Source organism: Brachycentrus maculatus, unplaced genomic scaffold (assembly GCF_059751285.1).
Source record: "Brachycentrus maculatus isolate JH-2025_06_01 unplaced genomic scaffold, ASM5975128v1 h1tg000109l, whole genome shotgun sequence".
In the NCBI taxonomy this organism is placed as follows: Eukaryota; Metazoa; Arthropoda; class Insecta; order Trichoptera; family Brachycentridae; genus Brachycentrus; species Brachycentrus maculatus.
In genome coordinates this window covers 41,440-59,609 of record NW_028280862.1, presented here as the reverse complement: position 1 = coordinate 59,609, position 18,170 = coordinate 41,440, and the positions used below count along the sequence as shown (strand labels likewise).

Genomic DNA, 18,170 nt, shown 5'->3' with positions numbered 1-18,170 from the left:
TTTGTGTATTTTAATACCGTTAGTCGAAGCTCGTGATATTGCAATTAAAGCACTCATTAATATATATATATATATATGTATATATATATATATATATATATATATATATATATATATATATATATATATATATATATATATATATATATATATATATATTATTTTTTTTTTTTTAATTACTAAGATATATTTTATCACAACCTTTAAAATAATAATTATAGTTAAAAAAAATTAAGTATCTAACTAGCACGCCTCTTTCCCGCCGAGAGGATAGAACGCCAAACCAATCTGTCTTTGCAGACATGATTCGCCTCTTCCACATTCGCGCATCTCCTCATACGTACCCGCCGATTATCCGACTCCTGACCTGACTGACCACTTTGGAGTGTTTGAAACACTTGAGCATGCCTAGTTTTCCTCGATGTTTTCTAGGGATGGAAAGATTGATAAAGATGAAGAAAGGAGAATGAATGCTGGGAACAGTGAATGGTGCACTGATTGATCAGCTATTGAATTGAATTGAAACCCTTATCCGCACCCAATGGTGCATAGGGCACTGCATTATATAAACACAGTGTTATCGATGATCGTTAACACACGAAGGAAAGGTGATCAGCCCTCCGCTTCAGGTACCAGTCCAGGGTAATATGGAATAAATATTAGTAGTAGTGAATATATTTCTTTAAAAAGGTGATGAATTAAATTTATAATATAAATATTTGTCCGCCTCCGTAGTGTAATGGTCAGCACGCTCGGCTACCGTTCTGGAGGTCCCGGGTTCGATTCCCAAGGGGGGTAAAATAAATATAAGTGATTTTTTCACTGCAATATTTATTCAATATTACCATGGACTGGTACCTGAAGCGGAGGGCTGATCACCTTTCCTTCATGTGTAAACGATCAAGATAACACCGCGTTTATATGACACAGTGCCCTATGCACCATTGGGGTGCGAATAAGGGTTTTTTATTATTATTATATATAAATGTAACTTTGTTTTAAAATCACTATAAATATTTTATTATAACTTAATTATAATGTTTACCGGTTTCGAAGCTTTAATTAAGCTAGTATTAATCAGTCTTGATAAAGAAGCGGTTACCTTCGAATCCGGAAGGCATTATAATTAAGTTATAATAAAATATTCATAGTGATTTTAATACAAAGTTACATTCTTATTATAAAATGGAAAATCACAAAGTTAGTGCTTCAAATATCGTAGTCATACAGGAGAAAGTGACCAAGTGCTTTTTTTTTACAAAAACGTGATCATTGACTATTAGATATCTTACTAGCTTAATGTTGCCCTGAAAAAATCCCAAAGGATTTTAAACTTGTAAGTATAATATATTGACTTGTTAAAAATGACTAACTGAATTGATGTTTATTTTGTTGCCAAGCAAAAGTGACTTAAATGGCCCTCCTGAACATTTTACGTTTTGTTAGTTGGTCACTTTCTCCTGTATGACTACGATTTAAATCATATAAATAAAATTATTTTTAAAAAAATGTCACCGACAAAATGTAACGGATACCGCCGTAATCGCGTAATCGAAAAAGTAACAGTTACGATTAGGCACATCACTATTTGAATACAACAGCTAGTTTCACGATTTTGCCATATTGTAACACATTTTATAAATGTTCCGTTCACACGGGGTCATGTCACATTAGCTCATCATGTCTTCGGCGACCTTGCAAGAGCGAATGATTGCATCCGGTTGAGTTATGGTCTCCGGCGAACGCAAATCTCGGCGCCACAAATTGATCGAGGCCTTCCCCTCCTAACACTTTAAAAAAAAAAAAGCTAGGGTTGTTTGTTTGTTGGGTCCTTGGGACGTTCAAGGTTGAAGAGGGGGTAGGAGCTGTTTCTTATTTTAATTTTTTATTTTATTATTTTATTTCTTATGAGTGGGTCTTTATTTTGTCTCTAAGGGACACTCCAGCTGACATTGCAGCAATTTGTAAATATATGTATATGTTCATATATCGCTCACTCCTTTCAAGAACGTCATAAATCAAAAAAACTTGATTTTTCAGGAGAACGTTTTTAAAGTTTAAAAATATAACACGATACTGTATATTGAAAATAAATGTCAAGCCACTTATTGAACTTTTTACTGTGCAACAGATCTTTTTAGGTAAAACCTGGATGTTTTTTCTCCATTTGAAAAATATTAAGTATTTTTAAAAAAATAATTAAACAGAACCTTTTCTTCAAAATGCAAAAAACACTTTCTGCCCTGTAGCGGGTAAATATTAAGTTTAAAAAATGTGCCGATTTCGCTGGGATACAGTACATTTTAGGTAAAACTTAAATGTTTTTTCTCAATTTAAAAAATATTTAGTATATTTAAAAAAATAATTAAACAATACCTGTTCTTCAAAATGCAAAAACAACAGTTTCTGCCCTGTAGCGGGTAAATAGTAAGTTAAAAAAATGTACCGATTTCGCTGGGATATAGTACATTTCCTGGGCATTCCGAAAACATGCACAACTGAAAATTGACGATATTTGATTTATGACGTTCTTGAAAGGAGTGAGCGATATGTTCGCCTGATAAATTTGTTTAGCGGTTCTTTCTTCACTCATTCGATCACATGACCAAACCGTCCCAACACACCTTTCTTAATTTGATGGATAGCGCCCATCTCAGCCTTGCATTCTTTCCTCATATAACTATCGGAACATCTACCATACATCGTTTTGCCTTGCAACTAACCGAATTTAGACCAGAAATATGCAACTCAAGAAATATGCAAATATACAGAAATAATTAATAATTAAATTTATACATAGGGTAATAATTTTGCTTTGTCCATGAATAATATTGAAATAGCTATTGAGGTTATGATCGAGTCGAACATTATCTCGGCTTAGTGCTAGTACTGTCTTGTGATGCAACAAGGCGTTATCGCTACGGGAGGGGTGTTCTGTAGGCTATCGACAATTCGAACACTCCTTTCAACAATGTCATAATATATCAAAAAACTTGATTTTTCAGGAGATCGTTTTTATAGTTTAAAAATATAATACATTATAATAATAAAACCCTTATCCGCACCCCAATGGTGCATAGGGCACTGCTTCATATAAACGCAGTGTTATCTTGATCGTTTACACATGAAGGAAAGGTGATCAGCCCTCCGCTTCAGGTACCAGTCCATGGTAATATTGAATAAATATTACAGTGAAAAAATCACTTATATTTTATTTTACCCCCCCTGGGAATCGAACCCGGGACCTCCAGAACGGTAGCCGAGCGTGCTGACCATTACACTACGGAGGCGGACAAATATAATACAGTGTATTACGGAAAAATATAATACAGTGTATTAAAAACAAATATCAAGCCACTTATTGAACTTTTTACTGTGCAACAGATCTTTTTAGGTAAAACCTGAATGTTTTATCTCCATTTGAAAAATATTAAGCATATTTTTTAAAAAATAATTAAACAGTACATTTTCTTCAAAATGCAAAAACAACACTTTCTATAAATATTAAGTTAAAAATATGCCGCTTTTGCTGGGCTGTATATTTTATGGGCATTCCGAAAACATGCACAACTGAAAATTGACTATTTTTTATATACATTTTTGAAAGGAGTTATCGAATAGTATGTATACCCAGTCAAGTCGTGGTTTGGCTGTCAACATGTCTGATGATTTATTTCCGAAAAATGTGATTGTTCTAGCCAAAGAATGAATAATTTACTAGAAATCCCTTTTTGCAAATCCAGAATCGCGCAGACACTCATTTTTCATAGCTCCTAAACCTTTTAATTCATTCCACAAAGACCATATGTTAGAGTCTAACATAATAAATGTCACAGTTAGACATTTGTTATCTAAGTTTATTTCGATTTTAAAATTTACTTAAATTATTTATTAAAAAAAAAAACAGATCTAACTGTTAAATTCATTACACAAAGACTATATGTAAGACATTCATTATTTATTAATTTTTTTGACATCTCATCAAAGATGAAGAAGAATATGGAAGTCTGGGCATATACGGGGCTGACGACCGTCATAGGCTGGTTTAAATTATCACTTTACACACGTGTAACATTCACCAATTCTACCCATTATTGACAACCACACTACTCAAATTCTTGGAAGCTCTATATATATATGTATATGAATCAATTTTGAAACATTATTCTTGAATCACTAGAACTTCACTAGAGACATCTAATGGTGAGACTGCCATATTCTTCTTCATCTTTGATGAGATGTCAAAAAATAAAATGAAAATAACTCCTGTAATTTGAGATAATCCAGATTTTGTGAACAAGTATTTGGACACACTCAAAATGTTGGTAATTATCTACGATTTAAAAAATTGCTTAAATTATTTATTTAAAAAAACAGATCTCAAACCTTCTTCTTTTAAACGTATAACTCATACAGTACATATTTGCTAGTTTTTTTTTAATTTTCATGTATTTGATTGTTTTACTAATAATTTAATAAATTTAATAATAATAGAGTAAAAATCACTTATATTCATTTGACCCTTCCCCCCTTAAGAATCGAATTTGGGACCCCCAGTACGGCAGCCGAGCGTGCTAACCTTTACACTACTGAGGCGAATTATATAAAATGCAGTAATAAATTTCATAATTAAATTGAATAATACATTCACGCTCTATTAGAACGACCCTCATAAACGTTCATATGTCAAACTTGTTTTTGATTGCTATTATATTTTTTTTAGTCGTAATTCCTGCTGGTGACTTTTTTGACCAATTTTCAACAAAAGTGGAACGCGGCTGTTAGATTAAAATATGTTTAATTTATTTAATTATATAGGGCGACCTGTTGACCGGTAAATGATTGGCCTTTTAATTCAAATTCTACTCGATGAATGCACTCGACCCTTTATTTACACGGTGAATGCGGTCCACGCGATACCGCGTAAAAAAAGTACTCGCAAAATTTTGAGTGTTTCAAAAATTTCGTTCACAAATTTTCGGTTCGTCCGCTAGGGAGATGTGAGCAACGTGTAATTTAGTTTTAATTTAATTTAATTTTTTAAATGTTTATTTTAATTTTTTTAATATTGTCCGCCACCGTAGTGTAATGGTCGGCACGCTCGGCTACCGTTCTGGTGGTCCCGGGTTCGATTCCCAGTCATAAATAAAAAAACTTGATTTTTCAGGAGAACGTTTTTAAAGTTTAAAAATATAATACAATGTATTAAAAATAAATATCAAGCCACTTATTGAACTGTTCACTGTGCAACAGATCTTTTTAGGTAAAACCTGAAGGTTTTTTCTCCATTTGAAAAATATTTAGTATATTTAGAAAAATAATTAAACGATACCTTTTCTTCAAAATGCAAAAACAACACTTTCTGCCCTGTAGCGGGTAAATATTAAGTTGAAAATATGCCGCTTTTGCTGGTATATAGAACATTTTCTGGACATTCCGAAAACATGCATAACTGAACATTGACGATTTTTTATTTATTTCGTTCTTGAAAGGAGTGAGCGACATATATTCGTCTATTCTAATGGACAAGTGTCTGGTACGCCTTTTTAAAAATTATTCATGCATTTTTATTAATAATAATCTTATCAACTTGAATTTCAATTTAAAATGCATTGGAGAAAAAAAAGTTGACAAAAATGCGCTCTGTCAAATACAGTGTCAATCCGGGATAATGATTGGCTTAGCCAAGATTATTGAATAATAAAATATTAAATATTTATATTTATTTATATATATATATATATATATATATATATATATATATATATATATATATATATATATATATATATATATATATATATATATATATATATATATATATATATATATATATATAAATAAATATATAAATAAATATATATATATATATATATATATATATTTATTTGATTTAGGAGATCAGGGCTGTCCAAAAAATTGTTAAGAATTTTGTATAACAGAACCAGATCAGTAATTACCCTTCTATCACTAAGATTTATCAATTTCAGCCGCTTCATTATCCAATTATAATCTAACTCAACAATGGGTATATTTAGTTTAAAATAAATGTATCTAAGGAAGTTGTGTTGTACTATCTGTACGCTGTCAGCGTGTATAGCATTATGAGGAGACCAGACTGTGGAGCCGTGTTCCAACTGACTTCTGATTACGGCAACGTACAGGGCCTTCAATGCATCAATAGATTTAAAATCCCTTGTTGCCCTAATCACAAAACCAAGAGTTTTATTTTATTTATTTCGGCATTAACTTTGTGGTAAGACATGTTACAATGATTAAAGAAAACACATGTTTTTTACCACTTGAGTTTTATTACAGACTACATGTTTCAGAAGTTAAACTTCCATCATTCAGGTCTGTATAATAACTAAAATATAAAATATAAAATTGTTCTATAAATAAGGAGAGGGGAAAGTAAGGGGAAGGGGTTAGTCAAGGGACGGAGTTTGAAAACAAAGGAAAAATGGAAAGCAATGGTGAAGAATTTTGAAACAATATTATCATCAAAGATGATACCCAAATCTTCAATTACACTTCCGACTTCTCTTCTCTTACTCTTACGCGATTCTGATCTGGTCCAGCGAGTTAGCAACTGATTTTATTTGATCTTTGAATGTCGCAAATAATAAACACTGCTATTTGCAGCTATCACTTTCACCTTCATTGTTATCAGGCAGGTACGAGTGAAAGAGACAGTGTTCCTTTTATGTACTGACCGCTTTTACTTTTCGATTTCAAACAATCATCGTGTCCATTTTTCCATTTTTTTGAAATTGAAGGTGGCCATAAATATTTGTGTTTTTATTATAACTAATCATAAAAATCACGCCGCTTCCCCGCACGGGTAGGCAGAGAGAATAGAACGCCACACCACTCTGTCTTTGCAAACATTCTTCGCCTCTTCATGAATTCAAATACAAAAAAAATATGAATAAAATATAAATAATAAATAAATACAAAATGAATAGTTTGAACGAATGAAAATGTATGAGGAGATGCATGAACGTGGAACGGGCGAAGAATGTTTGCAAAGACAGAGTGGTGTGGCGTTCTATTCTCCCTGCCTGCCCCTGCGGGGAAGCGGCTGATGATTAGTTAGTTAGTAAGGCTTGTTATATCGCCATTTTCGCGTATATTGCTACCAGTGGCGTGCCTAGGGTTTACCAGTAAGGCAAACTCACTATTTTTCACATTCGTGAATACATGATGTACCTATAATTTCTTCGCCTCATATCATTCCCAGTATATAGTAAGCACCCAGAAAGTATTATAAATATAAACAATGTATTGTAATCATTGTAAAAATATGCATACATGTAACTTTTGTAAGGTATAGCCATCACCTTTAAACAAAGAAAATGTTCACTATAATAAAATATCTTCCTCAGATATCAACCATCACCAATAAGTACCATCACCATATAATAGCATGCGTAGTGTTTAATAAACATATAATCGCACGATAATTTAAAAACAGTCACACATTAATTATGTATTTTTAATCATTTGGTCTAGATTTATTCATTTTTATTTGGAGTTTTCGGGCTTTTGGGCTTCTAGGGAAGTACCGCCACTGAATTTGCTACCATAATTAAACCTTATCAGTGTCATAAATTGTCACATCGCTATTTACAGCTCCGCTGTGAGCCGCTTTCAAAAGATCATAAAATTGTCATTTTTACAACTCTTGTGATACGTTTTAATGCCCTCCGATAAGATTACTTTTTCCTGCCGACTGCCTGCCTTCTGCCACGCGTTCTGTGTTCGCATGCAGCGGTGCGCAGGGCACCGCGTCGCCGGTGTTTTAGCGATTTTAGCAATATGAAGAAGTATATGGAAGTCTGGGTATTTGCAGGGTTTACGACCCGTCATGGGCTGAAACGTTCAGAATTCTAACCATGATTGATAACCACACTACTCAAACTCATATGTGTGTGTGTGTGTGTGTGTATATATATATATATATATATATATATATATATATATATATATATATATATATATATATATATATATATATATATATATATATATATATATATATATATATATATATATATATATATATATATATATATATATATATATATATATATATATATATATATATATATATATATATATATATATATATATATATATATATATATATATATATATATATATATATATATATATATATATATATATATATATATATATATATATATATATATATATATATAATATAATAATCAAAAATCGTAAAATTTCAGTTGTGCATGATTTCGGAATGCCCAGAAAATGTACTATAGGTATCCCAGCAAAAGCGGCATATTTTTAACTTTATATTTACCCGTTACAGGGCAGAAAGTGTTGTTTTTGTATTTTGAAGAAAATGTATTGTTTAATTATTTTTGTAAAAATAAACATGAATATTTTTCAAATGGAGAAAAAACATTCAGGTTTTTCCTAAAAAGATCTGTTGCACAGTAAAAAGTTCAATAAGTGGCTTGATATTTTTAATACATTTTATTATATTTTTAAACTTGAAAAAATCTCCTGAAAAAAAAGTTTTTTGATATATGACGTTGTTGAAAGGAGTGTGCGATATGTTGAACATTTTGATTGTGGGATGGTCGCAGTGCAGACCCCCACCTTGCTGACATGGTCAGGTAATGCATAACTGTCGGCGTGAGGTCAACCGGACCGGGCGGGCCATTAACAAGTCGTGTCGTATTTGACAAGGTGACAGTTATAAAAACACGTTGCACCAATCAATGAATGAAACTCGTCACGCCTGACCAAAATATTATATGAGTTGGTTAGTTCAAATGTTTACCACATTACATAATTACAGTTAATTAGTTAATATGTTTATCATATTACGTAATGACAGTCAGTTAACATGTCTACCATTTACATAATGGGGTATATAATGTTTACCATATTACACAATGTTTATCATATTACACGATGTTTACCATATTACACGATGTTTATCATATTACACAAAGTTTACCATATTACACGATGTTTATAATGTTACACAAGGTTTACCATATTACACGATGTATATCATATTACACGATGTTTACCATATTATACGATGTTTATCATATTACACTACCATATTACACGATGTTTATAATATTACACGATGTTTATAATATTACACGATGTTTATCATATTACACAAAGTTTACCATATTACACGATGTTTACCACATTACACGATGTTAACCATATTACACGATGTTTATAATGTTACACAAAGTTTACCATATTACACGATGTATATCATATTACACGATGTTTACCATATTACACGATGTTTATAATATTACTCGATGTTTACCATATTACACGATGTTTATCATATTACACTATGTTTACCATATTACACGATGTTTATAATATTACACGATGTTTATAATATTACACGATGTTAACCATATTACACGATGTTTAAAATGTTACACAAAGTTTACCATATTACACGATGTTTATAATATTACAGGATGTTTATAATATTACACGATGTTTATCATATTACACAAAGTTTACCATATTACACGATGTTTATCATATTACACGATGTTTACCACATTACACGATGTTAACCATATTACACGATGTTTATCACATTACATTTCTCTCCTATTCCAGACTACCGCGAGCCCAAGTGCGCGCACGTCCAGTACGACGCCGAGCTACCCTCGGCCTCGGTCATCATCGTGTACCACAACGAGCCGCTGTCCGTGCTGCTGCGCACCGTGTGGAGCGTGCTCGGCACGGGCGGCCGGCACGTGGAGCAGGTCGTGCTCGTGGACGACTGCTCGTCCAACGTGGAGCTGCACGGCAAGCTGGACTACTACGTGCGCACGCGCCTGCGCGGGCGCGGCGTCACCGTCGTCAGGCTGCCCGAGAGGTGGGCCCCTCTGCTGCAGTGCAGCGCGACGATTTTTATTTTTATTTTATTTTATTTTTAGATAGTATTCGCATTTATTATTATTTACCTTGCTTATTCGGCTGTCCAAACTTAAAACACAGTAAGGGACATTTTTTTTGTACGTTTTTTTTTCATTTTTGGACTAAGTAGAATCTACTTAGTCCAAAAATGCAAAAAAAAAAACGTACTACAAAAAAATGTCCCTTACTGTGTTTTGATTGTGGACAGCCGTATTATGTACAAGGTTTATAGATCATTTAGTGGATTTTTGTTTCTTCTAGCTAATTAAACATGTTTTTATTTGAATCTGTTTTGAGCAAACATAGATGAAACGGAATGTGCACATTTATTGAGCTTATGACCTGCCATCGGCTGGTTTATGTTTACAGGTAGAATAGTGAATGATCATTCACTGTTCTACTCATGATTCTCGCCAACTCGGACTTGAAGCGGTGATACTCAAATAAAAGTAGTCTCTGCTTAATAAAAGCTTTCCCTGTTCCAACATAGGTGGCTGTTGTGAACTCACATGTACTGGGTCACGAGTTTGATGAGTATATATAGGAGTTCGAAAAATTTATCCAAGAGTAGTGTGGTTGTCAACCATGGGTAGAATGGGTGAATGTTACACAAACGGGACAGGTCGTAGGTCCTGTAGATACCAAGCCTTCTATATTCTTCTTCATCTATGCTGAGATGTCAAGAATATTAAAAAATAGCTAATTTAATACTCTTCTTCTTCTCCGTCTTATTCCTCATTGCTGAGGGTTGTGACCCTTGCAGAAGCAATGACTCTTCTCCAGTTATCCCTTGACTGCGCTGCACGTAGCGCTCCAACCACCGAGGTGCCTGCTGCTGCCTTAATTTGATCGGTCCATCGTGTGGGGGATCTCCCTCTCCCTCTCTTTCCCTCCAGGCTACCGATCACAACTAGTCGTTCCAGGCTATCCTCGTTGCCACGCGCAACGTGTCCAAAGAACTGGAGAATCCGTCGGGTACAGATATTGGCCAGAGTCAAGTCATCCAAGTGTAGTCAAGCCATACAAGCAATTTAAGATTAGTAAAACAGGAACTAGGACACAATTAAAATGTTGTAAATACAAAAAAAAATGGCCTACGGATTCAAAAATGTTCAAACGTACGTAGGTATTTTATTTTGAATTCAAGTTTTACTTGGTAAATACCACTTTTTATAAAATCTATTGTGTTGACACGTGTTTCGATGCATTCTGCATAATTTTCACACACTGTGATGACACTTCTAACCCTTATCCGCACCCAACGGTGCATAGGGCACTGCATCGTATCGATGCGGTGTTATATTGATCGTTACTTACACAAAGGCAAGGGATCTCTCTTGCGCTTCTGGGACCAGTCCAGGGTAATTTTACTTCATGTGTTAATTATCAAGACTGTGTTATATGATGCAGTGCCCTATGCACCATTGGGTGCGGATAACGATTAGAAGAAAAATAAATATTAAGTGTAAAATCGCTATTTTCAACCCCCCTTGGGAATCGAACCCGGGACCTTCCAGCGCGCTGGCCAAACACGCCTACCGTTACACCATGGAGTTGAAAATAACTCCTAAGTGCAGTTACCCATATTTGTGAACCAAGGATTTGGACACACGCAGAGTGTTGTGAATCTATCTTTGATGTGTGAAGTATCCGCTGATGGCCGTTCCCCCCGCAGGTCGGGCCTGATCCGGGCGCGCCTGGCGGGCGCGCGCGCGGCGCGCGGCGACGTTCTGGTGTTCCTGGACGCGCACTGCGAGTGCGTGGTGGACTGGCTGCGCCCGCTGCTGCAGCGCATCAAGGACGAGCGCCGCGCGGCCGTGGTGCCCATCATAGACGTCATCGATGCCAAGACCTTTTTCTACAGCACGGCCGGTCACAGCTTCCAGGTGAGTCCTGCTTCTATAGCACGGCTAGTAACAGCTACACATGGCTTTCCACAGTTTCCAAGTGAGTCCTCCTTCTACAGCACGGTACGCTACAGCTTCCAGGTGAGTCCTGCTTCTATAGCACGGCTAGTAACAGCCACACATAGCTAGCTACAGTTTCCAAGTGAGTCCTCCTTCTACAGCACGGTACGCCACAGCCAGGTGAGTCCTGCTTCTATAGCACGGCTAGTAACAGCCACACATAGCTAGCCACAGTTTCCAAGTGAGTCCTTCTACAGCACAGCCGGTCACAGCTTCCAGGTGAGTCCTGCTTCTATAGCACAGCTAGTAACAGCCACACATAGCTAGCCACAGTTTCCAAGTGAGTCCTCCTTCTACAGCTTGGTACGCCACAGCTCCAGGTGAGTCCTGCTTCTATAGCACGGCTAGTAACAGCCACACATAGCTAGCCACAGCCACAGTTTCCAAGTGAGTCCTTCTACAGCACGGCCGGTCACAGCTTCCAGGTGAGTCCTGCTTCTATAGCACAGCTAGTAACAGCCACACATAGCTAGCCACAGTTTCCAAGTGAGTCCTCCTTCTACAGCAGAGCCAGATATGCCAATAAAAATATCCATCAGTAAAAAATCTGACGTGCTACTTTTTTTTCACTTTCGTTTTTTAATTCAGCTATGCAAAGTACATAAAGATCAGGTATTTCCATACAAGTTACAAAATAAAAGTTCTAAATTGTAGGCTAGTGCTATTATTAATTTTGTGATATAATATGTTGATTTCGAAGACCAATTTTCACACATCCAGTTACAGATCAAACTACGCAAACAGAGACCATTTATGTAATATGATTTATGCACAGTCAGTGTGTATGGCAATTGTTTACACGCGGGAGAATTCAGGCAGCTGTTCACACACCCGGCTGTTGACACTGTCACACGTTGACCACGTAGCCATGCGCAGGTGGCCACCTGATTGGTGAATAGCGCTTCACACGTTCTCTCGAGTCTAAAATCAAATAATGACTAGCCGAATTGGAATATTTGATTTTTCACGGTCAACGAGACGAAATATGACTCTAGATTCTGATTGATCTGATCGTGCCATTATTGTTTAATAATGTATATATAAAGATCATTTCATTCAAACACTTATCCGAACCACAATGGTGCATAGGGCACTGCATTATATAAACGCAGTGTTATCTTGATCGTTAACACAAGATGGAAAGGTGATCAACCCTCCGCTTCGGGTACCAGTCCAGGGTAATATTGAATAAATATTAGAGTGAAAAAATCACTTATATTTATTTGACCCCCCTTGGGAATCGAACCCGGGACCTCCAGAACGGTAGCCGAGCATGCTGACCATTACACTATGGAGGCGTATGTGAGGAGAATGGAAACACCCAGACTCCCTTACATTGCATTGCGGCTAACCCCAAGGTAGACGTCTCCCGGGCAGACTACCAAAGAGATAAATCGTCAGCTGGGAATCGACATCGCAGGAGACCAATCCCTCTTAAAAACAGGCCACAAGGCCTACCAAGCAGAAGAATAATAAACAATTTGTCTCGCTCAGTTTCTTTTCAGGATTCCTTTCGTTCTTATAAATTGTTTCTTTTTTTCCAGGTCGGTGGATTCACTTTCTCCGGCCACTTTACATGGGTGGACATAATGGAAGCAGACCTCGCTAGACGGGAGAGTGATATATCCCCCACTAGGTATGTTTACCCTTTCCGTGAGCTGTTCAATTAATACGCAGACTGACGTCATGAAACAAAATGCACTTTATTTACAAGCTACATGTCTGGGTCCCGTTCAAAGCAATCCCCTTCCTGACGCACACACAAGCTGATGAAACAACAATGCTCCAGCCCAAGGGTGGCCAACCCGCGGCCCGCGGAGCAAATCACACATTTTTTCCTTTAGTGTACACAAAACCACCAAAAGAACATTCCACCGTGCGTAGTTCGTATCATACCCCATACATGAGACTACTTCACTATCCTGACAATTTCAAGACCCGTAATGGCGTCAAGTAGTAAAGACGTTGGACTAAAGTAGAGAAGAGTAACAGAAGAACTGAGAAGTTTTTAAGACAGATGGAATATAAAATATTTTTTGTGGAATTTAAAACAAAGCCAACATGGCTGATATGCAATGATTCTGTTTCCATCTTGAAAATGTATTACATTAAACGGCATTACGAGGCTAAGCATGCAAATATGCAAAAAGTACCTTATATCTATCTTGTTTGCTTTGAATGATAAAGTAAATTCTGTTTTACGGCCCGGTAGGAAATCTCTTGTTCTAAAATCTGGCCCGGCTACTGAAAATGTTGGCCACCCAGGGCTTTTAACCTGGCATTTGGCCGGCTCGCTTGATCACTATGTACAACATTTTGAATGTGTCCAAATACTTGTTCACAAAATATCCAGAGATTATCTCCAATTACAGGAGTTATTTTCATATTATTTTATGACATCTTATCAAGGATGAAGAGGAATATGGAAGTCTGGGCTGACGACCGTCATAGGCTGGTTTAAGTGATCACTTTACACACGTGTAACATTCACCAATTCTACCCATTATTGACAACCACACTTCTCAAATTCTTGGAAGTTCTGTATATATGAACCAATTTAGAAACCTTGTTCTTGAATCATTAGAACTTCACTAGAGACATCTATTGGTGAGATGTAAAGAAGCTTTTTACTAAGCAGAAACTCTTATATTAGTATGTGAGGTCCAAATCCTGGATTTCAATCACACACATACTAATATAAGAGTTTCTGCTTTGTTAAAACCTTCTTAACATCTCACCAATAGATGTCTCTAGTGAAGTTCTAATGATTCAAGAACAAGGTTTCTAAATTGGTTCATATTTATAGAACTACCAAGAATTTGAGTAAGTGGTTGCCAATAATGGGTAGAATTGGTAAATGTTACACGTGTGTAAAGTGATCACGTAAACCAGCCTATGACGGTCGTCGGCCCCGTAAATGCCCAGACTTCCGTATTCTTCTTCATATTTGATGAGATGTCAAAAAATAAAAAGATCACTATGTACGCTTGTGTGACGCTCACCGTTTTGCCCGTGCTGTACAGGTCGCCGACCATGGCTGGAGGTCTGTTCGCGATGGACAGGAAATACTTCTGGGAGGTCGGGTCGTATGATGAACTCATGGATGGATGGGGAGGAGAGAATCTGGAGATGAGCTTCAGGATATGGCAGTGTCAGTATACTTACACATATCGCTCACTCCTTTCAAGAACATCATATATCAAAAATTGTCAATTTTATGTTTTGCGTGTTTTCGGAATGCCCAGGAAATGTACTATATCCCAGCAAAAGAGGCATATTTTTTACTTAATATTTACCCGCTACAGGGCAGAAAGTGTTGTTTTAGCATTTTGAAGAAAATGTATTGTTTAATTATTTTTTTAAATATACTGAATATTTTTCAAATGGTTAAAAAATAACATTCAGGTTTTACCTAAAAAGATCTGTTGCACAGTAAAAATTTCAATAAGTGGCTTGATATTTATTTTGAATACATTATGTTATATTTTTAAATTTTAAAAACGTTCTCCTGAAAAATCAAGTTTTTTGATTTATGACGTTCTTGAAAGGAGTGAGCGAATTGCGATTCAATATTTACATTAATTTATATATTGGATAATTTCACCTCCGTAGTGTAATGGTCAGCACGCTTGGTTACCGTTCTGGAGGTCCCGGGTTTGATTCCCAGGGGAGGGGTCAAATAAATATGAGTGATTTTTTTCACTCTAATATTTATTCAATATTACCCCGGGCTGGTACCTGAAGCGGAGGGCTGATCACCTTTCCTTTGTGCGTTAATGATCAAGACAACACTGCATTTATATGATGCACCATTGGGGTGCGGATAATGGTGTGAAGAAGAAGAAATATTGGATAATTTATATAGCGCCATTTATTAAAAACACATTTCAGATACGTTTTTTCAAAATTTCATTAATTGATTCGGCAGTCTTTTTGTGGTGAAACCTATCCATTTTTAATTAAAAAATTACTTAGTAGATATCACTATTTCTTAAATCTACTGTGACACGTGTTTCGACGCATTCCCCATCATTTTCAAACACCGTATTTGAATTTGGATTAATTTTTGGGCGAGCGAGTCCTTGCAAACTAGACTGCACCTGCGAGTGAGTAAGCTTCGTCTCGTATTAATTGAGTTTCATATTTTTCCAGGCGGCGGCAGTCTGGAGACCATTCCTTGCTCCCGAGTGGGCCACGTCTTCCGGGAATTCCATCCGTACAAATTCCCCAACGACCAGGACACACACGGTGACTTGATTTTTTGATAATCTAACCTAATCTAAATATTGACAAATAAAACACTTTGTTTTTTGATCCACTCACATTTATATTAAAACTAACTGGTTTCGGCAACAACCTGTTGCCCTCTTCAGGGTTCGTTTCATGACTAAACGGTTCAGAAAACCGAAAAAAAAAACCTAATAAATTATGATTATATGATGTACCAAGTTTATAAATATCCCTTTAACCTTTTAACCGCGTTAACTTTGTTCCTGAGAGACGCCCGTGCGCGACGGGCCGTATTTTGCCGTTTTTTAAATGATTACTTTTATCATGTATTTAGTTAAGAAACGATTATTAGTCAGATATTTCAACAGATGTCATAAGGCCAAGGATTGACGTATTATTTCATCCAAAGTTCCACACCATGAAAAAATCCCTCCAAGTTGAACTGAGGTTCGAAACTTGGAGCAAAGTAAAAACACATACGGTTATGTCAGCCGCGTATGTGGCATGTTTTCTGAAAACACATACGGTTATGCGAGCCACGTGGATCCGGTTAAATCTATCTAAATCCATCTAAAAACAATTTTTTCTGTAATATAATGTTTCCGTTTGTTATAGGAATAAATACGGCGCGACTGGCACTAGTTTGGATGGACGAGTATGCCAAATACTTCTTCCAAGAAAGACAAGACCTGCAGGTGATTTTGATATTAATAAGCCCATCACTATATACAGTTGGTTTTTTATGGTCTAACCATCTTATAGACCAAGGGTGCCATCCCGCGGCCCGCGGGACGCACGCGGCCCGCCGGGTGTCTTCTTGTGGCCCGCGGAGCATGTCACACATTTTTTTAAATTGTTCATAAAACTACTTTGTGTTTTGATCCACTCACATTTTTATTAACCAACTAGTTTCGGCAACAACGTGTTGCCCTCTTCAGGGTTACAATTATTACTAAATTTATATATAAATATATATGTATATTACATTAGAATTAAGGAACACATGAGATGTCTTAATAATAACAATTTTTCGGAATTCACGGACCACATCTTATCTAATAATCATTCGTTCAATTTTGAAGATGGGATAAAAATTTTGCATTGCAATAACAGAACTAGCCAAATTAATAATTTAGAGGTGTTAGAAATAAAAAAAAGCGGTTAAACAAAAATTAAATATAATTAATAACCAAATAAACGTTAGTCAAAGTCCCATTTTTAATATTTTTCCCATAAAATCAAACCCAACCTAAACAGAGTTATCCCCTTCCTTGCTCTTACCCCTCCTTAAAACACCATTACCCCCACCCCTACCCTTTTGAAACCCAACAACTTGTACACTGTTTTGTTTTATATATATATTTAGTAATAAATGTAACCCTGAAGAGGGCAACAGGTTGTTGCCGAAACTAGTTGGTTAATAAAAATGTGAGTGGATCAAAACACAAAGTATTTTTATTTCTCGAAATAATATATCAATATGATCCACAAAGTTAATGCTTTCAATATTCAAAACATGTTCATAAAACCACCAAAAGAACATTCCATCGTACGTAGTTCGTTTCCTATCCATAGGTAGTATTTCATTATCGCGACAATTTCTTCTATGGTGTATTCGTTTCAACAAACAATCACAACATTTTACGATAGACTTTTAAACACACATTGATGCTGCTATTACCGACTGACTAGAGTGCTCAAGGGTCAAAATACTTTGTAAAAGCTTGTTACGCCATAGCCATGATACTAGCAAAAAAATGGAACCAATCTTCGGATTGTAAAATGGTTGAGGAATGTTTGGAGAGTGTCGTTAAAATTCTGTGCCCAGAAAAGAAAACTAATTTCTCAAAAATAAGCCTGTCCCTAATTTAGTAAAAATGTTTGATTATCATTTTTTATACAGTCTATTAAAAAAAAACAGTATATTTCATGTTTGCTTTGAATAATCAAAGATATTTTTTTTTACGGCCCGGTAGAAAATCTCATTTCTTAAATTTGGCCCGGCTGCTGAAAAGGTCGGCC

The 18,170-nt window shown here is 35.8% G+C and overlaps 1 protein-coding gene across 1 annotated transcript in view; it reads left to right on the top strand.

Moving 5' to 3' along the window:
- LOC148310047 (polypeptide N-acetylgalactosaminyltransferase 1-like) overlaps positions 1-18,170 on the top strand; it is a 34,579-nt gene that overhangs the window by 3,758 nt on the left and 12,651 nt on the right. Inside the window, exons 2-7 of the mRNA XM_088259072.1 lie at positions 9,649-9,910; positions 11,627-11,837; positions 13,463-13,554; positions 14,942-15,069; positions 16,071-16,166; positions 16,764-16,843. Of these exons, the coding sequence (XP_088115198.1) occupies positions 9,649-9,910; positions 11,627-11,837; positions 13,463-13,554; positions 14,942-15,069; positions 16,071-16,166; positions 16,764-16,843 (869 nt within the window). The remainder of the gene's footprint in view (positions 1-9,648; positions 9,911-11,626; positions 11,838-13,462; positions 13,555-14,941; positions 15,070-16,070; positions 16,167-16,763; positions 16,844-18,170) is intronic.